Source organism: Phodopus roborovskii, unplaced genomic scaffold (assembly GCF_943737965.1).
Source record: "Phodopus roborovskii unplaced genomic scaffold, PHOROB, whole genome shotgun sequence".
NCBI classification, from domain to species: domain Eukaryota; kingdom Metazoa; phylum Chordata; class Mammalia; order Rodentia; family Cricetidae; genus Phodopus; species Phodopus roborovskii.
In genome coordinates this window covers 113620-139729 of record NW_026126062.1, presented here as the reverse complement: position 1 = coordinate 139729, position 26110 = coordinate 113620, and the positions used below count along the sequence as shown (strand labels likewise).

General features: G+C 48.1%; 2 protein-coding genes across 2 annotated transcripts; one reads left to right on the top strand and one right to left on the bottom strand.

Annotated features, from left to right (window-relative positions):
- Positions 1-4635: 4635 nt before the first annotated feature.
- Positions 4636-12630, top strand: Foxp3 (forkhead box P3). Its single transcript, XM_051179385.1, has 11 exons — positions 4636-4845; positions 5366-5470; positions 5568-5706; positions 6085-6172; positions 6249-6353; positions 7117-7204; positions 7339-7419; positions 10250-10400; positions 10990-11066; positions 11477-11578; positions 11733-12630. Exons 1-11 carry the CDS (start codon positions 4642-4644, stop codon positions 11874-11876), a joined length of 1284 nt encoding a protein of 427 aa, XP_051035342.1. The 5' UTR covers positions 4636-4641; the 3' UTR covers positions 11877-12630.
- A 52-nt stretch (positions 12631-12682) lies between these two features.
- Ccdc22 (coiled-coil domain containing 22) lies at positions 12683-23795 on the bottom strand. Its single transcript, XM_051179384.1, has 17 exons — positions 23635-23795; positions 22353-22530; positions 19324-19456; positions 18351-18457; positions 18156-18222; positions 17873-18051; positions 16069-16263; positions 15533-15595; positions 15256-15375; positions 14727-14846; positions 14526-14642; positions 14336-14437; positions 14147-14254; positions 13804-13899; positions 13555-13614; positions 13402-13476; positions 12683-13023 (listed from the first exon to the last, which is right to left on the bottom strand). Exons 1-17 carry the CDS (start codon positions 23682-23684, stop codon positions 12910-12912), a joined length of 1884 nt encoding a protein of 627 aa, XP_051035341.1. The 5' UTR covers positions 23685-23795; the 3' UTR covers positions 12683-12909.
- Between the last annotated feature and the right edge of the window lie 2315 nt (positions 23796-26110).

Genomic DNA, 26110 nt, shown 5'->3' with positions numbered 1-26110 from the left:
TCTCACAAATGCTGGGATTAAAGGCACACATCACCATACTTGACTATCATTTGCTTCTTTTTTCTATTTTTTGTGCTTTGTAATGCATGTGTGTTTCATGTATTCAGATTACCCTTTTCTCGTGTGGCTTCTGTCTATGGTTTTGTGCTTCAAAAGTATTTTGTCACTTGAAAATGAGATAACAGTTCAGCCCATATTGTCTTCCAGTCTCCTTTATGGCTTCATTTTTTCCATTTACTATAGAGGTCAAAAGTGTGGGTACTGGAGCCAGACTGTCTGGAACAACCTAGCCTCACCTCAAGTCATCTGTGGGAATTTTAACCAGCACGTCGCCTTTCTGTCCCTCCATTTCCTCGTATGTACCATGATGGTTATAATAGTACCTACCTCAGAGGATCTGACTATTGGTGGTTAGCTCAGGGCTGAACACGCAATGATAAATATTAAAATCTATGCCTTCACTGGGTCTAGAAATTATTCCATAGCACATGATGATAATGACATTTCAAGTCACTTGATTTTCTCTTAATTGTCTCAGAAGGATTTGTTAATCTAGCCTGCTTTATTCCTCATGTCGAAATGTTGCATCCATCACAAATCCTATTCTCTCTGTGCATAAATCTGTGGCAAAGCTTTCTACTCTGCTCTGGTCCTTAGTATCTGTTCTTGCACATGGCCAATACTGTTTTTCTGATGTTGCTTTGCAAAACAATTCAATACCAGCCATGGATGTCTCTGGTACCTAGCTGCATTAGTTCTCCAGTCAGAAACCAGTGATTATTTGGGTCAATCCTCTCTCTCTCTGTCTCTGTCTCTTTCACTCTTTTTCTCATTATTTCTGTCACTGTTTCCCTAAAAAGCTCCCACTGTCTCTCTCTGTGTGATCTCTCTCTGTGCCATCTCATGTCTCTCACTCTATATCTCTACCTTCACCTGTATCTCTTCCACATGTCTATTCATACACACACACGAGGATGGGTGGATGAACGGGTGGGTGAATGGATGGATGGATGGATGGATTGGTGAATGGATGATTTACCCTCAACACACGACAGAAAGACCCTGGCCTTTGTATGATTTACCCCAGGTACAGGACAGAAAGACACAACATATATACATAGCCTTCCTCCATCCCATACTCTTCCCACGCATCATAGATATGTTGTGTCAGTTAAACTAAAGATCAGATCTCAGAATTCTCAGTGGGACCTAGACTCTGACCATCTCGCATTGTGGCCTCAGCTTATCCTTTGGTACCCAAGAGGCAGTTATCAGACCTAAGGTGTCAGTCCCTCTTCTGCTTTGTCACAAGTTGGATACAGATTTGAGCAGGATGGTCAATAATCATGGCATGGGGTCCAGCCTCACAAACTCTGACCTGCGTGAGGCCCTGGGCCCCATGAGTCGGAAGCCCTAGCTGACCAGAAAATATGTCCTCAGAGTTGGTGCTGGGCTCCTGGAAACCACTATTCGGAGGTCTTTCCAAAGAGCCTGGTGGTGTGCTCTTTCCATAGTCCCAGGCCAAATGTCTTCCTCTTGTCCCCATTTCTGGCAGAATGTTATGATTTAGGGAATGATAGGGGGCCTGGAGCCATATGCAAGTGCCTATTTATCAGTCAGACATTTTAGTCAGCATTTTATATGTACTAACTTTGGGAGATGGTTCCTGTTACTGTCCTAAGTTAGAAAGGAGAGCAGGGCAGAAGGAGTTCCTTCCAATCCTCTGCTTTTACAGAGCTCAGAGCTGGGTGAGGAAGCTGAGAACTTGCTGACATTCCAGGCCCAGCAAGAGGCCTTAGAGAGTTTTGGGCTTCCTGACCTTTAGTTGGTCCCCATTTCTTTGAACTTTCAGACAATGATCCACACAGTGAGATGGTGAATCCATGCACCTTACAAAGTCTGTGTTCTTGAGATCCTGAAATCCATTGGCTCTAAGAAATGAGGTCCTATAAGTTTTGGTTACTACACAATTTGAAGACCCAATGGGTCCCAATATCCATGAGGCCTGCCTAATACTGACCAAGCGTCCAACTTTGGGCCCCTCAGACATCCAAGAAAGACAGGATCTACAGAACTTGGGGTTTGCATGGTGGCCAGATGGACGTCACCTACCACATCCGCTAGCACCCACATCACGCTACCTGGGCCTATCCGGCTACAGGATGGACCAGCCAATTCTCGGAACGAAACCTGTGGGGTGGGTTGTCTGGCCCCTTCTCTTCCTCTTTGTTGCCGATGAAGCCCGGTGCATCCGGCCGCCATGACGTCAATGGCAGAAAAATCTGACCAAGTTGGGGTTGTGACAACAGGGCCCAGATGTAGACCCCGATAGGAAAACATATTCTATGTCCCAGAAACAACCTCCATACAGCTTCTGAGAAACAGTCAAAAAGGAACGCCCCAACAGACAGTGCAGGAAGCTGGCTGGCCAGCTCAGCCCTCCAGGTCCCTACTACCACTAGACAGACCATATCCAATTTAGGTCCCCTTTCTGAGAAGGTACTGATGCTTCCCAGAGTCACAACAGTTCCAGACATATTTAGGGAGAAGAGTTCTTTTAAGTTCTGGCCAAATATCTAGTCTGTTTCAAAAGTGGCCATGGTCCACCCATGAGGGCTAAGCCACTATGGTGGAAAATTCTACTCACCAAACTCGATACACATTTGCTAGGACTGTTGTAATAAAGTGTCACAAACTGGGTGGATTTTACAGCATAGTTTATTGTGTTACAGTTCTGGAGGTTAGACGACCAAGATCAAGATGTCAGCAGGGTTGGGTCCTTCTGTAATCTATTCCTGGCCTTCTGGTTTCTGACCGTTTTCTTTGCTCTCTTCACCTTGAAGAATCATCACCTCATGGATGCCTGCCTTCATTCAGTCTTTTACACACACACACACACACACACACACACACACACACACACACACACACCATCTTATTACTGTTCTATGAAGCCTGTGTTCTCAGCCTCCACAGGCCCAGACTCCTGGTTCCCATGATAATGATTTAACCCATGAGACAGTGCAGTTTTAATACCTAGGTATTAAACTCCTACTGGTCTCTCTCAGGGCCACAGTTCTGATGATCCTCATGACAGGATAGCCAAGAAGCAATTGGCTTCCAGAACACTTCTGTGCTCCCCTGGCTATTTTCAGAAGCCATATTCCCAATGCATGTAGTATAGTAGACTAGAGAATCACACACACAAAGTGGGGTGTTGTGAACTGTAGACATGGATACATACTTCCTAGAGAATGATGTGGAGACATTAGCCTGGAATGGTGGCTTGTAATCCCAACATTCAGAAAGCAAACAGTTCAAGGACAACCTGGCTACATAGTGAGATCTAACCCAGGCCATATGAGATCCTGTCTAAAAAGAAAAGGAGGTCCCAGGCTATGAAACTACTATAGAATTATGAACTTGGAGTATCCCTTTAATTAAAAATCTCCTAATTAAACTGCTTTAATTAAGTCACTTCAAGATCTGGTTGCTTCTCTGACTAGACTAACTATGAGATCCTGAAAGACAAAAAGCCATGCCCCTCTGGGGCTATAAGATATTGGGACTCAGCAGAGGGGCTTGGGTCACACCATGCAAGGCTTTGGGGAGGAACTCAAAAAACTGAGGTATGGCTAGGGGAAGATGAGATGCTGCAGGAATTGCAAGCTTGAGGAACAGAGATTGGGGCAAGTAGGGAGGAGGCTAATTTGGGGAGCTCCCAAGGACCCTGGATCAAGAAATCCTGTCCCTCCTTTTTCTCTGGCACCTGCCATTTTAACTCCATGAAGAACAAAAGCCCTGAGCTCTGCAGTCCTGAATTCAGTTACCTACCTACATGTCTATCCTCGTATCTACTGCTTACCTTTGCATATAGCCACATCTGACTACCATCACTGCAAATTCTGTTCCTCCATCCTCCATCTCTGGCAATGCCTACTTTGTCACAGCTACTTATACTAAACCCCAGAAGCCATATTGACCCTTTCTCCCATCTCCTACATCTAAGCTTCCAACAATTTTTCCTGACTCTGTCTTCAAAAGAGACTTAGTATCTAGCCATTCCTTACCAGCTCTTCTGCCATTATCCAGGTTGGTTGCAGTATCATCGCTTGCCTAAACTATTGCAGTAGACTTCTCACTAGTACTACTAAGTTCCCTGGAATCTTCCCTCTCATGGCATCTAGCTGAATCTTTTGAGCTCATGCCCAAGTCACTGTAATAAAATAACGAGAAGAGAGTCCAAGACAAGTCCCAGCAGAATCAGCGAAGACTGTGGTCTGTGCAGAATGCAGGAGATACCAGAAGGCTGAGGCCCCACAAACCAAGTCCCCATTGCCCCACATTCACAAAAGGACTGTGTGGTGGATGCAGACAAGTCAGATGCTGGACATGTACATGTAGGAAATAAACACATATCTGTGTTACACACATATATATACGTATATCAGTGTATTGTGCAAGAGGGACGAGGGCTGGCGTATAGTTATGGGGCCCTTTGGGACATGAACCTAGCCAACACCTGCTTTGAGCAGAAGCTATCTATATGTGCCACGTGGATGACTGTCTTTACACCAGCCTTAGAATGTGTGTGACTCCATTCCACTATTGTTCCTGCAGCCTGCCTCTGACAAGAACCCAATGCCCAATCCCAGGCCAGCCAAGCCCGTGGCCCCTTCTTTGGCCCTCGGTCCATCCCCAGGAGTCTTGCCAACCTGGAAGACTGCACCCAAGGGCTCAGAACTCCTGGGGACCAGGGTTCCTGGGGGAACTTTCCAAGGCCGGGACCTGCGAGGTGGGGCCCACACTTCCTCCTTAAACCCCCTGCCACCATCACAGCTGCAGGTGAGGCCTGGGGCCCAGAATGTGGCAAGCAGGGTGGGGTACCTGGGCCTATAGGTGCCGACCTTTACTGTGGCATGTGGCAGGAGGGGGGCTGGCTGGGGCACAGGAAGTGGTTTATGGGTCCCAGGCAAGTCTATGACTTATGCAGATGTCGCAGGGCCAAGAAAATCCCCACTCTCCAGGCTTCAGAGATTCGAGGCTTCCCCCTCCCTCCCAATCCTTGTCCCATAAGGAGACCTTATTATGATCCCATGGGCATAGCCATGTGTCCTCATCTCACTGTGACAAGAGGAGATGGCTGGTGCCCAGGAAAGTAAGGTGACAGTTTTGGGGCCAACTCTACCACTTTTAACTGTTTGATATTGGTGAATCATGTCTCTCTGAGCCTCAGATTCCACGTGTGTGGACTGGATATGTTAACAGTTCCTACCATGTGGAACGTCAGTGAAAAGCTGATGAATGAGACACAGGACTATGAAGCTGAGGCTAGCAGCTCATGGCATGTGCCTTCTCCTTCCAGCTGCCTGCAGTACCCCTAGTCATGGTGGCACCCTCTGGGGCCCGACTAGGCCCCTCACCCCATTTGCAGGCACTTCTCCAGGACAGACCACACTTCATGCATCAGGTATGGAATCTGAACAGGCTGGGAAGAGGGAACAAACAGGGTAACTGTGAGGCCAAGCCCAAGCCAGCCTGAGCCACGGTCCTTATGTGTTCCTCAGCTCTCCACTGTGGATGCCCATGCCCAGACCCCTGTGCTACAAGTGCGCCCACTGGATAACCCAGCTATGATCAGCCTCCCACCGCCTTCTGCTGCCACTGGGGTCTTCTCCCTCAAGGCTCGGCCTGGCCTGCCACCTGGTAAACACCTCAGCTTTCTCCCCATGGCCTCACAGACTCTCCAAGCCCCCAGATTTTGAACATGTACAATGTAAACTTTTCTCAATTAGAGCACTATGGAGGTCTTAGAAGGGTCATGAAAACTCCAACCTCCAAAAACTGTCAGGCTTAGAACCCTGAAGACATACTATGTCAGATATCACAAAGCGCTGCCATTAGTCAAAATGTCCTTACTTAGCAATGGCCGTCTGTAGGCTGCTCTGTCGGAAGCCCTGCTCTATGGGAACAACAGAGTCCTATGAGTTAAGAGTCTTCAAGGTTCAGGGAAGGTAGAGGCTTTCTGGAACAAGCTTCAGAGCCTACCTTGCAGCCCCAGAAGTACCCTGTCTCTACTCACAGGGATCAATGTAGCCAGTCTGGAGTGGGTGTCCAGGGAGCCAGCTCTACTCTGCACCTTCCCACGCTCGGGTACACCCAGGAAAGAAAAGTAAGTCGGCAGTGTTGGGAAGAATGCCTTCTCTCTGCCTACCCTCTGCTGATATCCTGGATTCTCCCACCCCCAGCAACCTTTTGGCTGCGCCGCAAGGGTCCTACCCACTGCTGGTCAACGGAGTCTGCAAGTGGCCTGGTTGTGAGAAGGTCTTCGAAGAGTCAGAAGAGTTTCTCAAGTGAGTAGCCTGACTCTACCCATGGGGTTCTGGTGTCTGAGCAGAGATCAGAACTGCATATCTCAACTCAGAATCTTCTTGATTGATGACAAGAAAGTAGTAAAGGTTGAGACTTCATCCTCCCTGGTTCTGTGATCTTGGGCAAGTGCCTGGGCTTCTTTAGTATGATGAGACATAATAGTAATAGTATATGCTGATAGTTATCTCCATGAGATACACAAGGAAACTAAGGCCAAAGAGAATTGTGTCAATCAAGCTCACACAGGTCCTGTGTGATGGATGTTGCATATGAATCCAGGTAGCCAGGCTCCAGAATCCATACTACTAACTGCTTTGTCCTTCTTCCCATCATGCAACATACATTATTGAGCCTTGGATTTCTGCTCCTCTAGAAAAGTGTAGCTGTTTCCCCTCAGCTTTATATCTGACCCCCTCTGCTTCTGTATTTCGCTAATCATACCTAACTTTTGGCAATGATGTATGACCTGCATGGGCAGTCATTTGCATAGGCTGTGCCCACCATCTTAAGTGCCATTTTCCCTCCCACACCTTTCTAATAGCACTGGCCTGGAAGCCAGTAGTTGCTGAAGAGTGTGTATTTAAGGTAACCCAGGTGTGAGAGAGAGACATGGGTGTTGCTGAGTGAGGGAAACTGAGACTCTAAGAAGAATCTCCCAAAGAGTCTGGGTTGTCCCTACTGGCACACCGAGCCAAGAGGCCTGACCCACCACGGTCAGCTACATGGAATCTTCTCCTTGCTCAGGCACTGCCAAGCAGATCACCTCCTGGATGAGAAGGGCAAGGCGCAATGCCTCCTCCAGAGAGAAGTGGTACAGTCTCTGGAGCAGCAGGTAACTCCTATAGGGCGTGGCTGAGGGGAAAGAAGGATGTGAGGGAGGGCTCTCCAAGGGAAGGCCTTTGCGCATTCAAAGGTATGGCTAAGGAAGACCAGGTGGAGGCCTCACTTTGGTGCTTATCCCCACAGCTGGAGCTGGAAAAGGAGAAGCTGGGTGCTATGCAAGCCCACCTGGCCGGGAAGATGGCACTGTCAACAGCTCCAGCTGTGGTGAGTACCCCAAGTCCTGAGGACCAAATGATCTCTTCTCACATGCAAGTCCTGGTCGTTCCCACCCCCTTAATACGCTTACAACCCTCTGACCTTGTGACCCCAAAACATCATGATACTGCCTTTTTGAAGCAATACTAAATAGCCGCCCTCAGAAGGCAGAGAGCAACCCCAGTGCACCAGAGGCAGAACTCAGAGGGGACAGTGCAAAAGAAGATGGAGGGCCCCATATTCAAATTTTAAGATAATTAATAACCTCAGAACACTGAAAGCTGTAGGGTCCTGTGGGACCATACATTTCATACGCCCAGTCCAAGGCACTTTGCTGACGTGAACTTACTCAAGTCTCATACTACAACAGAGGTAGCCACCACTGTCGTTCTAATGAACAAATGAAGACCACTGAGATCAGGGAGACGTAGTTGACTCTTTCCCAATTCACAATTGGATGATAGGGGATCCCAATTGGTCCCCTGCTCACCCCAACCCCAGCACCTATGGCTTCCTAGCATGCTCACTCCTATACGGTAATCTAGATGCTCCAGTGCTGCTTGATGGCATCCCAACACACCTTGCAACTGACAAGTGGGTGGTGCCCTCAAAAGCACTGACCTCACTGGACACATGGTATGCACCTGTAATGCTAGCTACTTGAAGGAGGATCACTTGAATCCTTGAGTTCAAAACCAGCCTGACCAACACAGAAACCTTGTCTAAAAAAAAATACTGTGTTACCATATGTAGCCATGATATGAGGGTTTGTGCCCGGTCTTATTGTATCAGAAACAGAGGAGTTGGTCTCAGGGAGAGGGGATGTGGAGGGAGGGATTGGGAGGGGTGGAGGGAGGGGACACTGTGATTGGGATCTAATGTATGAGAGAAGAATAAAAGTTCAAAATAAAAATACAAATAGCCACACGGGAGTGGCGCACACCTTTAATCCCAGCACTCAAGGGGCAGAGGCAGGCAGATCTCTGAGTTCAGGCCAGCCTGGTGTACAGAGTGAGTTCCAAGACAGCCAGGGCTACACAAAGAAACATTGTCTTGAAAAGCAAAACAAACAAAAAAACAAATAAACAGAGTTGGGGTTCTGTTCAAAGGGAAAAGTGCTTGCCGCACAAGTAAAAGGTTCTGAGTTTGGATCCCAGCACCCAAAGCATAACAAGCAGAATAGTACAAGTCTGCAATCCCAGTGCACTTAGGTGGAGACAGAGTTAACCCAAATGCTGTGCATGGTAGCACAGGCCTTTAATCCCAGCATCCAGCACCCAGGAGACAGAGGCAGTCAAATCTCTATAAATTCAGGCCTGTCTAAAAAAGAAACTCAAAGCTCATAGGCCAGCTAGCCTAGCATAAGCAGAAGCATACAACAAAAGAGCCTGTCTCAAACAAGGTAAAAGGTCACAACTAATGCCCAAGATTGTCCTCTGATCTCTACCCATGCCCAAGCACTTACACACATACAAACATGTATGTGTATACACCTCATACATATATACAAGTGGTATACAAATATAACCAAATAAGTAAATGTAAATTAAAAATAAAGTGAGGGGTCAGGGATTAAGAGAATTTGCTGCTCTACCAGGGGACCAGAGTTTGATTTCCAGCATCCACATGCCAGCTCAAACTGTCTCTAACTCCATTTCTAGTGGATCCAATGCAATTTTCTGACCTTCACAGGCACCAGGCACACACATGGTGCACACACATGCATACAGGCAAAATGCCCGTACACATAAAATATTTTTGTTCATTTAAAATAGAAATAGAATGGAAGCTGGGTATAATGACTAATACCAATAATCCCAGGACTCCAGAGGTGGAGGCAAGAGGATCCGGGGTTCAAGGTCATCCTATGATACATAATAAGCTAGAGGCCAGCATGGGCTAAATGAATCCCTGCCTCAGAAAAACAATTTTTTAAAATAAAAATAAAATGGAAACTGAGTGGTGGCTTAGGCAGTTGGGAGGTTTATACAGCAAGCATGCTCCAAGTTTGAAGCCATTCTGTGCTATATAGTAAATTGCAGATTAACCTGTACTACAAAGTGAGACCCTGCATAGATAGATAGATAGATAGATAGATAGATAGATAGATAGATAGATAGATAGATAAGATAGGCAAGCAAGCAAACTTTTTTTTTCAAGCAAACATTTTTAAAAGTAAAATGGAAAGCCATTGTGATGTGATGCACTTTTAATCTCAGCACTCAGGAGGCAGAGGCAGGTGGGTCTCTGTGAATTTAAGGCCAGCCTGGTCTACATAATGCTCTACACAGATAGACCCTGTCTCCAAAAAAAAAAAAAAAATATATATATATATATATATATATATATATATATTATATAAAATAAAAATAGAAGCCACATGTGGTGGCACACTCATAATCCAAGAACTCCAGAGTAGAGCTAGGAGGATGGAAGATAAAAGGCCAGCCAGAAATATATAGTGAGACTGTCTCAGAAAAAAAAATAAGTAAGACAAACTAAAATGAATAGACAAAGCATGGTGATACATTCAGGAGGCAGACAGGTAAGTTTCTGGAAGTTCCAGGCCAGCCAGGGCTGCATAGTAAGACCGCTATTTCTTATAATTATAATAATAATAATTTTTAAATAGACATGAATATGAGAGTGATAGTTGGGAAGGAAGCAAGTAAGCAGTAGGGGGAGGAAGAGGGTGAAAGTAATCTGTATTGCATACATGTGCAAAATTGTACAAAATCACATTTAATTAATAATAAAAATATAAAATAATTTTAGAAAGGATGTAGTAAAATGGAAAGCTTAAGGCTCTCAATCACCATTGTCTCCCAAATCTGCCCAGGCCTCAATGGACAAGAGCTCTTGCTGCATTGTAGCCACCAGCACGCAGGGCAGCGTTCTCCCAGCCTGGTCCAGTCCCCGGGAGGGCTCAGACAGCCTGTTTGCAGTGAGGAGGCACCTCTGGGGAAGCCATGGAAACAGCACTTTTCCAGGTCAGTGCAGTCTGCACCCCACCCTATGACCCCAAGCTCCTAATACCGACTGGTGCCAGGGGGTACAGAGGAGCTCCCCAATTCCCTCACACCCCCACCAAAAGCTGGGAGGAAAGTGCACCTGAGTTTATTAGGCCTAGAAGCTCCAGCCGTGTGTTTAGGGGAGCGGAGCCATGCCTCACCTGCCCACCTGGTATCTGCTTCATTTGCTCATCATGAGGGAGGGACCCTCCCTTCTTCCCCACCTCAAGGGGAAGCAGGTGCATTCATCCAAGTTCCCCAATCCACTCCCACCTGCCAGGCCTGGGTTGTGGATTTCCCAGGAACCACAACTCTTTGGTGTCGTACTGGCTGTACCACTTGAACTGCTTACATGCCTTTGATGTGCAAGTTGCCCGATTTTAATTTGGGGACAGCTATTTGGGGTTATGGCAAGCATTCCATAAACGGTACCTCTGTGTGACTACAGACCTCCTCCACCCTTGGTGCTAATAATAGTAGGGTTTCGGGCCTTGGACTCACACTGGAGACAAAGGTGGGACAGGGTGTGAGGAGGTCATGGGGCCTGATCTATCCCAACCCTCTGCAGAGCTCTTCCACAACATGGACTATTTCAAGTTCCATAACCTGAGGCCCCCTTTCACCTATGCCACCCTCATCCGATGGGTAAGCAGGGCAGCCTAGGCCTGACAGCTGGGCGTGGGGGTGCTTGCCTCCTATACTGCTACACCCCTCTGCAGCAAGAGTGGCACCCTGCATTAACAACCCTCAGCTCTGAGCAGCCCAGAGAGGTGAGCCTTCTTGATAGCTTCGCCCCAGATCGGTCCCTGAACCTAAACTCCTACCACAAGCCAGGCCAGTGCAAGCCAAACTGTGACACTAAAAACTACACTTTCCATTGACCACCCCACTACTAACTTCACCCTTGCCCCCAGGCCTCACCCCATTCTCTCTCCTTCCCCTCCCTTGACCCACAACTACACACCTATCACAGGCAGAGAGCTTAGAGTAGACTCGCCCCTCAGGCATAATTCTGAGGAAACATGTTCACTACTCCACCTGACTCCAACTTCCAGGCCATCCTGGAAGCACCAGAGAAGCAGAGGACACTCAACGAGATCTACCATTGGTTCACACGCATGTTCGCCTACTTCAGAAACCACCCGGCCACCTGGAAGGTGAAGTACCTCTGTGGGGGCTGGGATGGCTCCAAGGGTGGTTAACCTTGGGCTGGACATGTGGGAAAGGATCAGGTCAGTGCTAAGGCCTGCTGAACTCACTGGATGACTGTCCACCCCATCCCTGCCTGGGGTCCCGCTTTCCCTTCCACAGAATGCCATCCGCCACAACCTGAGCTTGCACAAGTGCTTTGTGAGAGTGGAGAGTGAGAAGGGAGCGGTGTGGACCGTAGATGAGTTTGAGTTTCGCAAGAAGAGGAGCCAACGCCCCAGCAAGAGCTCCAACCCTTGCCCTTGACCTCAAAACCAAGCAAAAAAAAAAAAAAAGATGGATGGGGGCCAAAACATGAAACAATCTGTGGAGGCGGAGGCAAGGAGGCAAGTCATGAACGTTATCTACGGAGCCCAGGCAATGTTTCTGCTGTCTTGCCTGTCAGGGCCTCTGCTCCCTCTCTAGCTGCCCTCCAGGATCATAACTTCTGCCTTAAGGCTGAGGGACACCAATCTCAGCCCAGCCCCTATCCCCAACCTATCCCCAAGATGGGCTTTCCAGCCAAACAGCCCTCACACACAGCTATACATACAGCCTCCCAAGCGGGAAAATGACACAGACCCACAGTCATAAGCCTGTCCTCTAGACTCAACCCAAACCCTAAAACACAAAGAGCCTGCCTTGGTACATTCATCTGTCCTCAAAGTTACATTGTCCTGCAGTCTCACGTGACTGCAGTCCTACTGACTCACACCAAAGCACTCAACCGCAACATCTGGAACCATGGGCACTATCGCACATATGTATACATATAGATCCTTGCACAACAGCAGTGCTGGAACCTTCAAGATTGCATCCCAGAAAACCATACAGCATAACTAGTCATATACAGCCTCATGCCAGGCCCCAAAATAGCAACAGTCAGACTCAGCTTATCAGAACCCACACGTGCACACACATGCAGCTCCCTCCCCTATTATATCCTGAGTTCCATCAATACACACTGACTCACCAAAATGTAGCCCATGTCCCTCACTTCCCACTGACCCCGGTCCCCTACCCCAAGCCCCAATCCATGCCTCAGCGTGGACCACAGAAGAATTTCTCTTTTATTTGGGAAACCCAGACCCCTTGGTCCCCAGTGGCCATCCAATAAACTGTGGTCAAGCTAGATAATCACCCTGATCAAAGATGGGACCAGATAAGCAGGCATCTGGGTTTAAAATCCCAGCAGAAGAAAACGGGGATCAAACATAAGGAATGCTAGAACAAGTGCTCGGGCACTGTCTCCAGCACCCCCCAAGTTCCTGCCTGTGGCTGTAAGACTTCCATCAGGGCTCTAGGCTTCCCGGACCCGGCCCAAGAGGCCAGCATTCTCCTGGCGAAGGGCTCGGTAGTCCTCACAGATCTTCTCCAGGTTGCTCAGAGTCTTCTTGCCCATCTCTGTCTCAATCTAAGGCAACACAATACACACATCTTCAGCATGCAGGGCTCATTTTCCAGCCCCTGCTGGCTGCCCCTCTACTGCGCTACTCTCTCTGTTCCTCCCATCCCTGTCACAGTGGCCTTTCCCTTCCCATCAACAGGCCTTTGTGTATGTCCTTCCCTCCACCTAAAGCCATAGCTTTTGCCACGGGCTCTGGGAGGTGGGCATGAGAAGCCTCAAGCTAGAAGCCAGGGCTCTGAGTAGACTAGTTCCAGGTCCCGGGCACTGCAGGCACTAAGGCTGAGCCTCTGGCTGTTAAGTTGTCCGGTTTTACAGACTCTCAATGTAAAACAAGGAGCTGTCCCCTGGCCTGCCTCCATTCCCCTTCCCATTCCCAGATCTCACCTGCTCCTCCAGGTCTCGAATTTCCCTCATGATGGTGCCTGTATCCTCAATGGTCTGGATGAGCTGGCTGCAATTCTGAAAACAACAAGAATACAAGGCTTGCACCTGTGTTAGCCCTCTACAGCCAGCCTGCCAGGCCCATGGCTCCCTCACCTCATGCAGGGCAGCTAGATATTTGTAAGCTTTCCGAACAGCATCATCTTTCTTAGCATCCTAAAAAAGACAAAAGGGACCACAAACATATCAGCAAGCCATTCCTGCTGTTCCCACTAGTCCTTTCCCCCTACAGAGCCACTCTTCAATACCACTTTGCCTTCACCCTCCACAGAACAAAGTTAGACCCAAGCAACAGGCAACAGCCCAGTCCCACCCCAACCCTTCCCAGGCCAGCCTGCTCCATACCTTGAACACGAGTTCATCAGTCACTGCAAATGTCCGATCCAGCTTCCCAGAGAGAGAGTTGATTTCCTTCTGAAGTTCCTTTGTGTCTGACAAGATCTGGAAGAAACCAGAGGAGCCATCATGTCTGGGGCATGGTGGCTGGCCAGTGATGGTACTCATGTACCTACACTTATATGCACTCAGGGTCTATGTCACTGTGTTGGGGTGGCTAGGGTAGACTGTATGTGTCTATTATATGTTGGAGTGTGCCTGAGCAGCTCTATGACGGACTGTAAAGTCCCTGTGTAACTCCCCTATGTCTGTCTGCCCACATGATCCATCCATCAGAGCCATACTGGCACACCTTAGTGATCTCTTCCTTCTGCTTCCGGATGTTGCCCACAATCTCCAGGATGCGCTGGGTGTAGGCCAACCGGGACACATCTTTTGGTATAGTCTCCAGCTCTGACACCTAGACAAGAACATGGCAGGCATGAGCCCAAGCCCCATACCCCACCCTCCGTCATAACCCAGGGCCCTAAATTGCCCTTACCAGCTGTTTATAGACCTCCTCCTTCCTGCGAGCCTCTTCTGCAGCTGCACGAACACTCTGGTGCAGCTCCTGGATTTCTGCCAGCCGTCGAGATGATTCCAGCTGCCAGGAACCCATAGACAGAAGGCAGTGAGCAGAGCCCAGTGGAGGCAGTACATCTACACTCACAGCCCAGGACTCCGCCACCTACCTCCCTACAATCCTGGAGTTTTCGGAGGTGACGGTATTCAGCAAGAAGTGGGACCCGATGTTTCTCCCACTGACTTGCTAGATGAATGACCCGCTGGGCACTACTCTCCACCACAAGCTGGCAGGAGTCAGGGGAATATGTCAAAACAGGCTAGATCCATCCACTCCCTCCCATCTCAGCCCAACCCCAATCCCAACCCACCTGCAGCTTGGCGAGGTTGGCAGCCCCATCAGGCAGCAATTCTACTGCCCTGCTCTTCAAGCGTAGGGCCTGCTTCTGCTCAGCCACACGGAGTTCACTTTGTCGACACTCGGTTTCCACCTGATACACTCACAGCCAAGCTCCCAGTCATATAACACAGTTCACAATCCGAGTGAGCCCATTATGGCCCTGGCCCAGCTCAAGGCCTCCCAGTTCACTCCATACGGACAGCCAAAAGCCCTGAGAAACCCTGCAAGGCCCAGTCCATACAGACCCATCTTGCTCCACTAATGCCCATAGCTGCTGTGACCCCCTACAAAGACTGACTGATGCTCAAGTGTGCCTCTAACCCCTATAGGTCCAATAAGCCAGCATCTTTCTTTGCCTCACAAGTTCTCCTGGACCTTCAAAATGCCAGAGGTCCCTAGTATCCTCCCTCAACAAGCCTGGCATCTACAGACCTACAGCTTAATTCTCAAGGTCCCAGTTCTGACCTGATCCAACCCAAGTCCCTCTCCCAGCCCCTCACCTGCATAAGGCTGATTCCCAGGGTCTTCATGTCAGCTTCAACCTCTTCAATGCTGTGGTTCACACTCACCAACTGCTCCCGAAGGGACTCTAACTCCTGCTCTTGAGCTGCCCGTGTGTCCTGGGAAGCACAGGCCAGTGTAGGTGGAGCTACCAAGTCCAGAGACAGGCAATAGCCTAGCTGACCTGGCTGACTCACTCTCTCTCTCTCTGTCTCTGTCTCTCTCTCTCTCTCTCTCCATCACCCCTCCCCACTCTCTCTCCCTCACTCTCCTTACCAGTTCAGGCTTCTGGGAGGTGGCTGGTATATCTGGTATCTGGGTGGCCTGGACCTGGGGCTCCTATGGGTAGAAGCAGCAACCTGGTTATCAGTCATACAAGGGCCTATCCTTCACAGCCCAACTTCAAACCCCAAAGCACCCCCAAGCACTGTACCCATGTCGGCTCAACCACTGACAGTTTTCATACTGTGACTACTGGAGAGAGTAAAGTACCCTGTGTAAGTACAGATTAGAGTGGCTGAACACGAGGAAACCTCCGTCCCTGACCACCCCAACATGTTTAACCAAAGAAAAGCCCAAAAGATGGGATTTGTGCTGGGAGAACTGCACACCCCTTACACAAGTCCCACCTATCTGCCCTTTCTCCACTCAAGTCCCAAGAATCTAGGGGAGCCCTTTGGGCCCTCTCTCCCAGTTGGAGAAGGCCTATTTAGTGGACATAAGGAACTTGTATGAAATACATCCGTGTTAATACATAAAGCAACCCTCAAGTCAACCATCAGCATACTCCCTGTTCACACTGGCCTACCCACCAGTTGGAAGGTAAACTTCTCTGAATGGGTGAAGCGGGAGCCTTTGGAGGTGCTAGTCTTATTCCTAGCACCCCAGGCCTGGAGCATCTCTCCTAGGTCTCGGACTTGCGTTGAGGCTCCAAGTGGGCCCCAGCTTTGACGAAGATGTTCAGCCAGCTGTTTGTGCAGTCGTTGCTGTGCAGCCCGGGAATCCTCCTGGGAAGAACACACAGGGGAAGAGGAGGACCTAAGGACCTGATGGTCCCTAGAACCCTGCTTTCCCACCAAGGCAGGTCCTGGCCCCATTAGCCTAGGAGCTTCCCAAGGACAGAGAGGACCTTGCTATACAGCTACATTTCTCTTCACTCATTCCTCACCGGTGCTGCAGAAGAATGTGAGAAGAGAGAAAAGTGAGCCTATGGCTTTCAGATCAGGAGATAGAAAGGATGGTGGGCAGCAACAACACAGAATGAGGAATACCAGGCAAAGAAGGTTCAGAGTTTGGGACAGAGGAAGATAATAAGTAAGGCGAGAAGAACAGAGACCGCTTCGGTGTTGAAGGATACGAAGAGATCATTAATTTCATTTAGTATGAAAATGGCACAATGGTTACATAAAAAATGTCCTTGTGAGTAATGACATGTCATTTTGACTAGTTAAGAGTTGAAAATATGTGACAGTCTGGGCTAGGATTTGATCCTGAATATGGAACCCAGGGCCTTGTGCATGCTAGGTAAGTGTTCTTCTGTGGCGCTACCTCCCAGGCTCTGAGATTTGCTCTAAAATACTGGGGCAAAGTTAAAAGCGAATAGAAGAAAGACTAGAAGACAAGAATCATTAGAATAATCTCTCTATATTTGTACTTCAAAATTCCTGTGGACAGGGCAGTAGTGGCACACCTCTTTAATCCCAGCTCTCAGGAGGCAGAGACAGGCAGATCTCTGTGACTTCAAGACCAGCCTGATCTACAGAGCAAGCTCAAGGGCAGGCTCCAAAGCAATACAGAGAAACCCTGTCTCAAAAAACCAATTATTATTATTATTATTCCTGTGAATTTAAAGAAGAGACAGTATCTGAGTGTGGTGGTACATGCCTGTAGTCCGAGCGTTTGGGAGGCAAACACAAAGTGATTCTAAATTGTGATGCCAACTTGGGCTATGTAGTGAGACCCTGTCTCAAATATCCCCTAAAAACAACAGAGAGGGGGCAGGGAGAGAAAGAACAAGCAAATGGCAACCAGAGGGCAGAAATAAATGGAAAGAGACAAAACCAGAAAACCAGAAATGGATAGTGGAGAAGCAGATATGGGAAAAGTGGACAGAGGTGGAGAGAGAAGATGGAGAAGATGAAGAGGTAGGAGAGGGCAAGAAGGGACAGGCAAAGGTGAACAGAGAGAAAGATGCAGGATACAGATGGGGAGACAGAAAGGTGAAGAAAGAGGGGCAGGAAAACTACCGAACAAGAAAGACAGTAACAGGAGGAAATGGTGCAAACACCTAGAGCCAGGAAGCATGAGGATCACTGACAAATGCAGAGTCAAAGACAGAGCTCAGGGACACACCCAGTCCCCACAGGGAATACTCCAAGCTGTCCCAGGTAAAACTCATGCAGGGTCACTACCCCATTGCTTTTTCACAACAGGAAAGCAGGCAAAGGGGAAGGACGTGCTGCAGGTTCTGTCCTTCTTATCCATTCTATCAGGAAGGGAACCAGGCAAGTACACACAAAGGAGAAGCAACGAAGAGAGGGACAAAGTGGGGGCAACGAGATGCAGAGAACTAACAGGAACCGAAGCCTTGGGAGGAGAGCTGAACACTGGTGGTACCTGGGATGGGAGACGGTGTGCCCAGCACACCCGGTCTTCATCTCCTTGGCAATCCCTGCTCACATTCTGGCAGAGTTGGATGGCATGATGTTCGAGGAGTGAGGCTGCCCTCTGCACAAGCTGGGGCACCTGTGTGGGGGCTGGTAGCAGCAGGGGACTTGCCTGGAACTCCCGTGGCTCTGGAGGCAGAAACAGTGTCAGCCAGCCGCCCCCCCCCCCAAGCCACCAATGCTCCCGTCCCCTTCTCCCCTCCTCACTTAGATCCACACAACTGCAGCCTCACCTCCTTTGGAACTGAGCTCTGACAGAACCAACCTGGAGGAGTGGAATGACTGCTGGAGGGCTGAGCCCTGTGAAGAGAGCAGAGTCAGCCTCCGGAACGAGGCACTAGTGAAAGGGGGTCAGCACCCTGAGCAAATGGATGAGGACAAAGGCAAGGAGGGGACAGGTCCCGACGGATGGGAGGTGGGGATCCCACCTGGAGGCGCTGCAGCTTGGGAGTTCGAAGGAGAGGTGGGATCCAGGGCAGGGCCAGCTGGTCCCGAATTTGGCTCCCAATGGCCCGAAGGAAAATAGCCGAGTCACCTATGGGGTGAGGGGTGGCAGGGAGGGAAGGAGAGACATGCCACAAATCTGAAAGTACTGGGAAGCCAGCCATAGCACCCGATCCCTCACCTCCAGTTGCAGATAGATTCAACTAGCGTTCTCAGTCATTTAGCGGTTACTGAGCTTAAACCAGGCAGGTACCAGTTAACCAGGTTAAACACCACTTCGGGCGGGAGAAGGGATATAGTCCCCATCTACATGGAATCAGCAAGATAACAGAAAGGAAACTTCATTAGGACCATCTATTCTAAGCAGAAGGGAGAAGGGCAGCTAAAAGTGGCTGGAATGTTCCAAAGAGCAGCCAGAGAAAGGCCTTGCTGAGGTAACAGAACAGGCGCCACAGAGAATTTAGAACGTGTTTAACCTTTCGCCATTCTGACATGTTATTGCCTACAAATTCATGCTCAAGAACAGCATGATTGACTCACACCAAAAACAAAAAAAAAATCTAACAATTCAAGCAGGTTTACAGTTTTGTGTTGATTGGTTGGTGTTCATAGCTAGCTTCTGCAGTATGTGGCGCATGGGTTGGACTCATCCATGGGTTGGACCCAAACACCCTGAGGCTAGACTGGGCCTGGCACATTTGAAAAACACCAAGAACACCCATATGATAAGAGTGGAGTGAGTGAGGATCAGATGTACAGGAGGTAAATTGGGGAACCTAACCTAACCTAACCTAACCTCATGCTAATGCTACTTGCCTTGTATCCATCTGCTCCCTGACCTCGGATCCACCCAAGTCTCCCAAAGACACATGCTGCCCCTGCCCCCTACTCTTCCTGCCACCTCTCTCAGGCTGTATCACCCTGGGAATACTTCCCCAGGCCTGCAGGACCCCTTACCTGCAGGCTGATCTGCATCCTCAGAGGCATCAGTGGGTAGCCGCTCAGCCAAGAAGAGAAGTAGGTCTCGGAGGTCAGGCTCACTAGGATACAGGAAGTTCTGATAGCCAAGCTCCAAGGGATAGCCCAGGTCCTGCCAGATAATGATGCTGGGGTTAAGAAGGCAGGCCCCCATTTGCCAAGTAGGGAGGAGCCTCCTGCTCTGACTCTTTTACCTGCCATCACCCTCCCACTATTCCCCTGCATCACCAAAGCATCCAGGCCACAGAGCCATCGCAGTCAGTATTATAAAATCAAGAAAAGAGATTAAATCTCAGCAGGCTTGCTGCCAGTGGTGCCGCATGCTTTTAATCTCAGCACTCAGGAGGAAGAGGCAAGCAGATCTCTTGAGTTTGAAGCCAGTCTTGTCTACAGAGCAACTTCTAGGACAGCCAAACAATGCCCAGACCCTTTGAGAAGAAAGTCGTGAACCTATACATTATATAAGTAGTGCCTAAAAATAAACAGAACTGGGGATGTGGTTCAGAGTGCCTGCCTCCATGACCAAGGCCCTGGGTTCCATCCCTAGCACCAACAAAATAATCACCACCACCATCATCAACAACAACAACAAATAAAATAAGATCAGCAAAGAGCTCAGAAAGAAAGGACTCTCAAGAGTTGCAGATAGGTTCAAAGACATACAGACCCTGAAAGCAAACTTCCTGGACTCAAACTCAAGCTGTGTGACCTCTGCCCAGTACTTATCTATACTTCACTTTTTCCATGTAAGAAAAAAAATATACAAGACCTGGAGAGATGGTTCGGTGCTTAGGGGCACTGGCTGCTCTTCCGAAGGACCTGGGTTCTATTCCCAGCACCCACATGGTGTTTCAGCATGTTACCACAGTGCCTAGCACAGAGTATTGACTCAAAAACATATCATTATGATATGTATTCCTGTATTCTACCACAACAGAAACTGTATTAGAGGATTGTGGTCACACAAGTATAAAAACAACTGGCTTCTATGCTACATAAAGTTTTTTATCTGACATCTATGATCTAAGAGTTGTGACTCATATGGAAACTCATTCCAGAAGTGGGCTACTGCGGTGGTTTGAATAAGGGTAGCCCCATAGGTTCATAAATTGAATGCCTAGTCTCCAGGGAGTGCTACTATTTAAAAGGATTAGGGGGTATGGCCTTATTAGAAAAAAATGTGTCACCAGGGATGGGCTTTGAGGATCCAGAAGCTCATGCCAACCAAGGCCAAAGTCCCTCTCTTCCTGCTGCCTTGGGATCCAGATGTAGAATTCTCAGCTACCACATCTGCCTGTGTGCCAACATGCTCTCTGCCATGATGACAATGGACTAAACCTCTGAAACGGTAAGCTAGACCCAATTAAATGGTTTTCTTTATAAGAGTTGCTGCAGTCATGGTGTCTCTTCACAGCAACTGAACACTGACTAAGCAGCCATATACAGTGCCAGAAGCTGAAACACGGAGGTGGTTTAGGTGGTTTAGGAACAGAAATGGATACCAGAAGCAAGGTACATGGAAAGGAAGACACCAGAACACGAAATGCTGCATTGGAGACCTTTGCTGATTGCTGCTAGCAAACCATGGCTGCTGAGCTAGACAATCGCATGTATCCCTTGACCATCAGGTTCTCTGCCTTACACTGAAATTAACTTGAGCCACAATATCCAGAGCCAGACAGCACTGAGAAGGAAACATCAGAGAAAGCCTCACCCCACCACTTGGGTACTCCCCACTGAGCACACGCCATGCCCAAATTAGCTTCTCTCTTAGAAGGCCATCTTCCAGAACATGGCCTGGAACAGGGGCAGACTGATCACTTCATGAGGCAACCAAGAGCCCTAGATAAAAGAATATGAGGATTCCTGACAGCTAGGTGGACTTGAAAGTAATAAGCTAGCTAGGCAGGGTCAACAGGGGTACCACTCAGACCCAAACTGCATAAACACTGGTCCAAGGTAAACAGCTATGATGACCCTATCCCCTTTGGTGGACAAGGAAGTTTTCACTGGATACTCTACTGACCTGCCACCACAGACTTAGCAACTTACTATGTTGGAAGTGTCTACAGTCACTCCATAGCCATAGGCTGCTGGAGTGCAGGCATCCAGATTAAGCTATGAGCTTTTTCTATAGTAACTTAGCTTCCGCGTTTTGAATGCTGGAGACTGAATGCAGCACCTTGTGCATGTGAAATACACACTCTTAAAACTGAGCTACACCCTAACTCAGCTTAGCTTTCAGACTCATTCTACACGGACAGAAATTGAGGACCAAAAAGGCGCAAAGTCACAAAGACAGTGAGCTCCAAGAAAAAGAAGAACTCTTAGCTCTTGAGCACAGTAACTGGACCCAACTCTGAAATGCAGGGGTGGGTGTATAGTTGAAGAAGCACTTTATTTGATTTATTTGATCTAACAGAGTGGCATTTTTGCAACTATGAGAGGCATAATACAATGTAACAAACAATGTTTCCTTAAACAAAACACCTTTCTCTGGGTAACCATACCTGCCCCAGTTCTATGGGGTGAAACAGCAGCTAATCAGTCATACAGGATGTCCATGTGATCTGGGCAGAACTAATCAGAACTTTGTTTAGGAGTATATAACTCAATTGAGGTCTTTCTTCAGCCCTAATAAGTAGGTAAATGGCTACCATGTGACACTGGGGTGAAACCTAGATGCCAAGCTTAAAAGGAGGGTGCTAAAGGTAGTCCAAGTGTAAACTGCATCAGCTCATTCACTCCACACAGCCTTAGTTTTAGCATCTCCATTTCACAGATAAGGAAATGGGCATGGAAGGGTTAGGGTCACACAGCAAGTATGAGTGGAGCTAGGTATAGTAGAACTAGTCGTGCAGTTTGGCTACAGAGGCAGCAGCTTTAACCATTCATGAATGCTAAGCCACAAAGAGGGGCAAAGAGGAAGGGCCAAGAGTGTCAAAGAACTTGGTGACTCTGTGAAAAGGGAAGGAAGACAATGTGCATACTGGGAGGAGGGCACTCACCATGCAGGCCTGAGCCAAGCTCATAGCCAGGCGGAACCGGGCAGACATGGCCGGTGGCAGCAAGTGACTGAGGCCAGAGCCCACAGTAGGATTGATCACGCGAAGGCATCGGACCACAGCCTCTACGACCAGCTCAGTGCTGAAAGCTCGCAGAGTCTGCACTTCTGGCGGGACTGCCCTAAAGAGAAAAGCAGCATGTTTGAGGAGGAGTGATTGGGGGGAAAATAGCCTTCCAGAGAAGGAAGCGCTAGAGCCCAGGTGAACCTAGACTTCAACAGACCCTGGGTGTTGGTGACTATGACTTCTACTTGGTCCTAAGACCTCAGTCAACACAAATGACCTGAGTTTAGAAAAGTCTCAAACTCCCCTGCACTTCAAAGGTTCAAACCTCTGGGTTCTACAAAGGTGAAAATGCTCCAAATGACATGGTCTCCATATTTCTGGGTCCTAAGACATCCTGTTCTTTGCATGGCAAGGCCTCCTAGATCTACTAGGGTTTGAAGAAACTACACAGTAAGAGGCTTGGTTTTCAGAAGTCTCAAATGCCAGGGTCCCTAAATAGAAACAAAAATCAGGCACCCCAAATTTTGGCATCCAAGACTTTTAGGGCCCTCAAATGGAGGAGTCCTTGTGTCTCAATGGTTTTGTTGTTGGTTTGGTTTTTCAAGACATGGTTTCTCTCTGTAACATCCCTGACTGTCCTGGAACTCCCTCTGCAGACCAGGCTGGCCTTAAACTCAAAAAGATCAGACTGCCTCTGCCTCCCAAATGCTGGGATTAAAGGTGTGTGCCACCACTGCCCGGTGTGTGCGTTAGTATTACCAATTGCTGCTACTGCCAGCATTTAGGGTCCTGGTGTTTTTGAAAAGCCCTGAGTGCTTCAAAAGCTAACGTCTGAAGATCCTCAAGTATCCAATCTCAGGGATTCTGGAGATTCTGAGTGCCAGTCCTGTGTTGTAAGTTTCCTGGATCTCAAAGTCCATGTGTCTTAACAGCCTCTACATAGCAGGGTCCCCGTGTATTAGTGTCCAGACTATACATTTCAGGTCTCACTTCCTGAGATTCCAGATTTGTAAGGAGTCTGAGTCCTCTGGGTTTACCAAACATCTACGTCAAAAGGTTTGGGAGACCCGTGATGTTGAGGTCAAGAGGGGCTTAGGAATCTGTAATCGGGCCCTTGGGTGCTAACGTCTCGATTTTAAGGTTCCCGGGTAATGGGGGTCCTAGGTTTTGGAGACCCGGATGTGAGCAATTGGAGGAGAGTGGGGGCTGTGTGACTTACGTGCCCGCCTGGCGCAAGGAGTGGATGAGGATTCGATCGGCCTCTTCCATGGTGGAGTCAGTTCTAACTCTGGGGCTGGGTCCAGGATCGGATCAGAGAAAGTGGAGCAACGCTGTAGCAACTGCTCTCCGTGCTCACGGAGGACAGAGCATCACGTGCCGCGCAAGGAACAATGGGAAATGTAGTTCAAAGAGTGAGTGCTGCGCAGGCGGGATGCCTGGGGGCGTGGTATGTTGCACACACTCAGGACTGAGCACGCAGAGGCTGCTGGAAGCTGTAGTTCTTCCACCTGAAGTCCTGCAGACTAGTCCAAGGGAAGAAGGAATTGTGCTAGCATCTAAGGGATAGAACAGAGAAAAGCTTCATTTAAGGACGCATTTATCTTCCAAGTTATAAAAGCCTACAAGTGTACAAAAGTATTATTCCCCTGTGTCTTGCTTTCCTCATCTGTAAAATGAAGATTTTGATAATATCTACATCCTAGGATTAAGATATAATTACTACTACTGGGAAGGTGGCTCAGGATAACATCTCCTGCTACCAAGCCTCACAATCTGAATTCTGTCCCCGAGATCCACATGCTAGAAGGCTAGAGAAATGACTCGATAGAGTGTGAACTCCACATCTGCACTGTGACACATATATGCCTGCGTACCCTCACAAACAAACAAACAAATAATAAATACATCTTAGGTAAACATGCATAATTACTGGGTCAGTAAGATGGCTCATCACTTAAGACCTCTTGCCACCAACCCTGACAAACTGATTTAGGTCCCTAGGACCTACCTGGAAGGTAAAGAGAATGTACACCTACAAATTGTCCTCTGACATCCACACATGTGCAGCGGTACCACTGGCAGGCACACACAATAGTTGAAAAAGAAAACACAGAATTACTAAACCAGGTGCAGTGGAAAACACCTGTAATCCCAGAACCTGGTTGGAGCATAGGATGGGCTACACAGGGAGACTACCCCAAAAGAAAGGAAGAGAGGGAGGGAGGGAAAGAAAGAGCTGTCAGTTATACTTATATTCATGCAATCGATAAATGAAGCATTTTATATGCAATACATACGTGTGCAATCCAAAGAATACTGATACACCAAATATCTATGTAACCATTACTTATTGAATAGCCTTTTTTGTCTCCACCACCCAATAGTGCTAACATTTGTCATAAATCACACACATATACACACACATCATGTGCATGGCTCAGTTTCTGAACTAAACGTTGTTCTTTATTGTTGTGCTGTCTTGCCTTGGTGTGGTTTTGAGGCAAAAAAAAAGTCTTGCAATGTAACCCAGGCTGGCCTCAAAATTGTAATGGTGATACTCCTTTCTCCCGAGTTCTGGAATTAAAAGCTTGTACCACCACCCCTGGCTGTATTCTATTTTGAATTACTGTAGACTTATAATGAATCTTGATATCAGATATGGAAAATCCTCCCATCTTGTTCTTTTCCAAAAAGGTTTTGGCTTTTCTTGGTCCTTTGTATATCAAAGATGCCAATTACAAAGAAAAATATGCTGAGATTTTGTTTGGTACAGGCAGTACAAAATGCCAAACAGATCACTTTGGGAAATTTTTACATCATTACTAAATGTGATATATTTCTCCATTTTACATTCCTTTGATATTTGCCATGTGACTCTTTTTTCATAAAGATAATGCACATGTTACTTTTGCCCAGTGTACTTATAACTCTGTTACTGGAAAATTACACCACTTTTTTTTTATCTTAGTTTCTGCCAGCTTAGTGCAGGTATCTATTTGGTAAACACTTAACCAGTGCTTTTTCACTTGCCAATCTTTGGCTTATAAACATCCCATTTGCTCCCCTGTTCACCCTCCCAACTGACACTATTATTCCCCGCCCCATGACCTTAATCTCTCTAAGGCTGGAGGAGAAGAGAGGGAACTGTGTGCAGATGGCCCTTACATCTCCACAGGAGGATGTCAGAATCTGAAGGCGGGAAAGGTGAGAGCAGCCATCCACCCCTGAAGACCCTTGGAGTCACCCTAGGCTCTGGTCCACCCTCACCCTTTCACCTACCCACTGCCCACCTGGACCCTACTCCTGGAGAGTCTGAGGAAGTAGAGCATCATCACCCTCTTCCTGTCCTACCCACCCCTTAATAGAGCTTCTTGCAATTTATCTCAGAGTCACCACAGCCTAGCCCCTATGTTATCCCCAATAGCCCCCCAACCTTATTCATACATAGCCTTAGTTCCCAAATGAAACCCTGACTCAATCCTGACCTTAGCACTCAGTCCCCCTCAAACTCCAAATCCAGTCTCCCTAAACCTTAATCTAAACCCTCCTAACCAGAAGACAATCCCCTACCTCCATCACATGGGACATTAGAATCCAAACCTCACAATGGCTACAGACTTGATCACGAACTTGAAGGTCATCTAACCTCTAGATGCCGGTACTGCTACTGAATAATTTTCCCCAGCTATCCAGAA

What these genes read in the sequence shown, in the direction of transcription:
- Foxp3 (XM_051179385.1), top strand. Translation starts at nt 4,642, where the DNA reads ATGCCCAATCCCAGGCCAGCCAAGCCCGTGGCCCCTTCTTTGGCCCTC. An exon ending in TGGAAACAGCACTTTTCCAG is followed by an intron (nt 10,401 to 10,989) that starts GTCAGTGCAGTC and finishes AACCCTCTGCAG; the next exon opens with AGCTCTTCCACAACATGGAC. An exon ending in ACCACCCGGCCACCTGGAAG is followed by an intron (nt 11,579 to 11,732) that starts GTGAAGTACCTC and finishes TCCCTTCCACAG; the next exon opens with AATGCCATCCGCCACAACCT.
- Ccdc22 (XM_051179384.1), bottom strand. Translation starts at nt 23,684, where the DNA reads ATGGAAGAGGCCGATCGAATCCTCATCCACTCCTTGCGCCAGGCGGGC. An exon ending in CCAACCTCGCCAAGCTGCAG is followed by an intron (nt 14,643 to 14,726) that starts GTGGGTTGGGAT and finishes GACTCCTGCCAG; the next exon opens with CTTGTGGTGGAGAGTAGTGC. An exon ending in AGAAGGAAGAGATCACTAAG is followed by an intron (nt 13,900 to 14,146) that starts GTGTGCCAGTAT and finishes GGTTTCTTCCAG; the next exon opens with ATCTTGTCAGACACAAAGGA.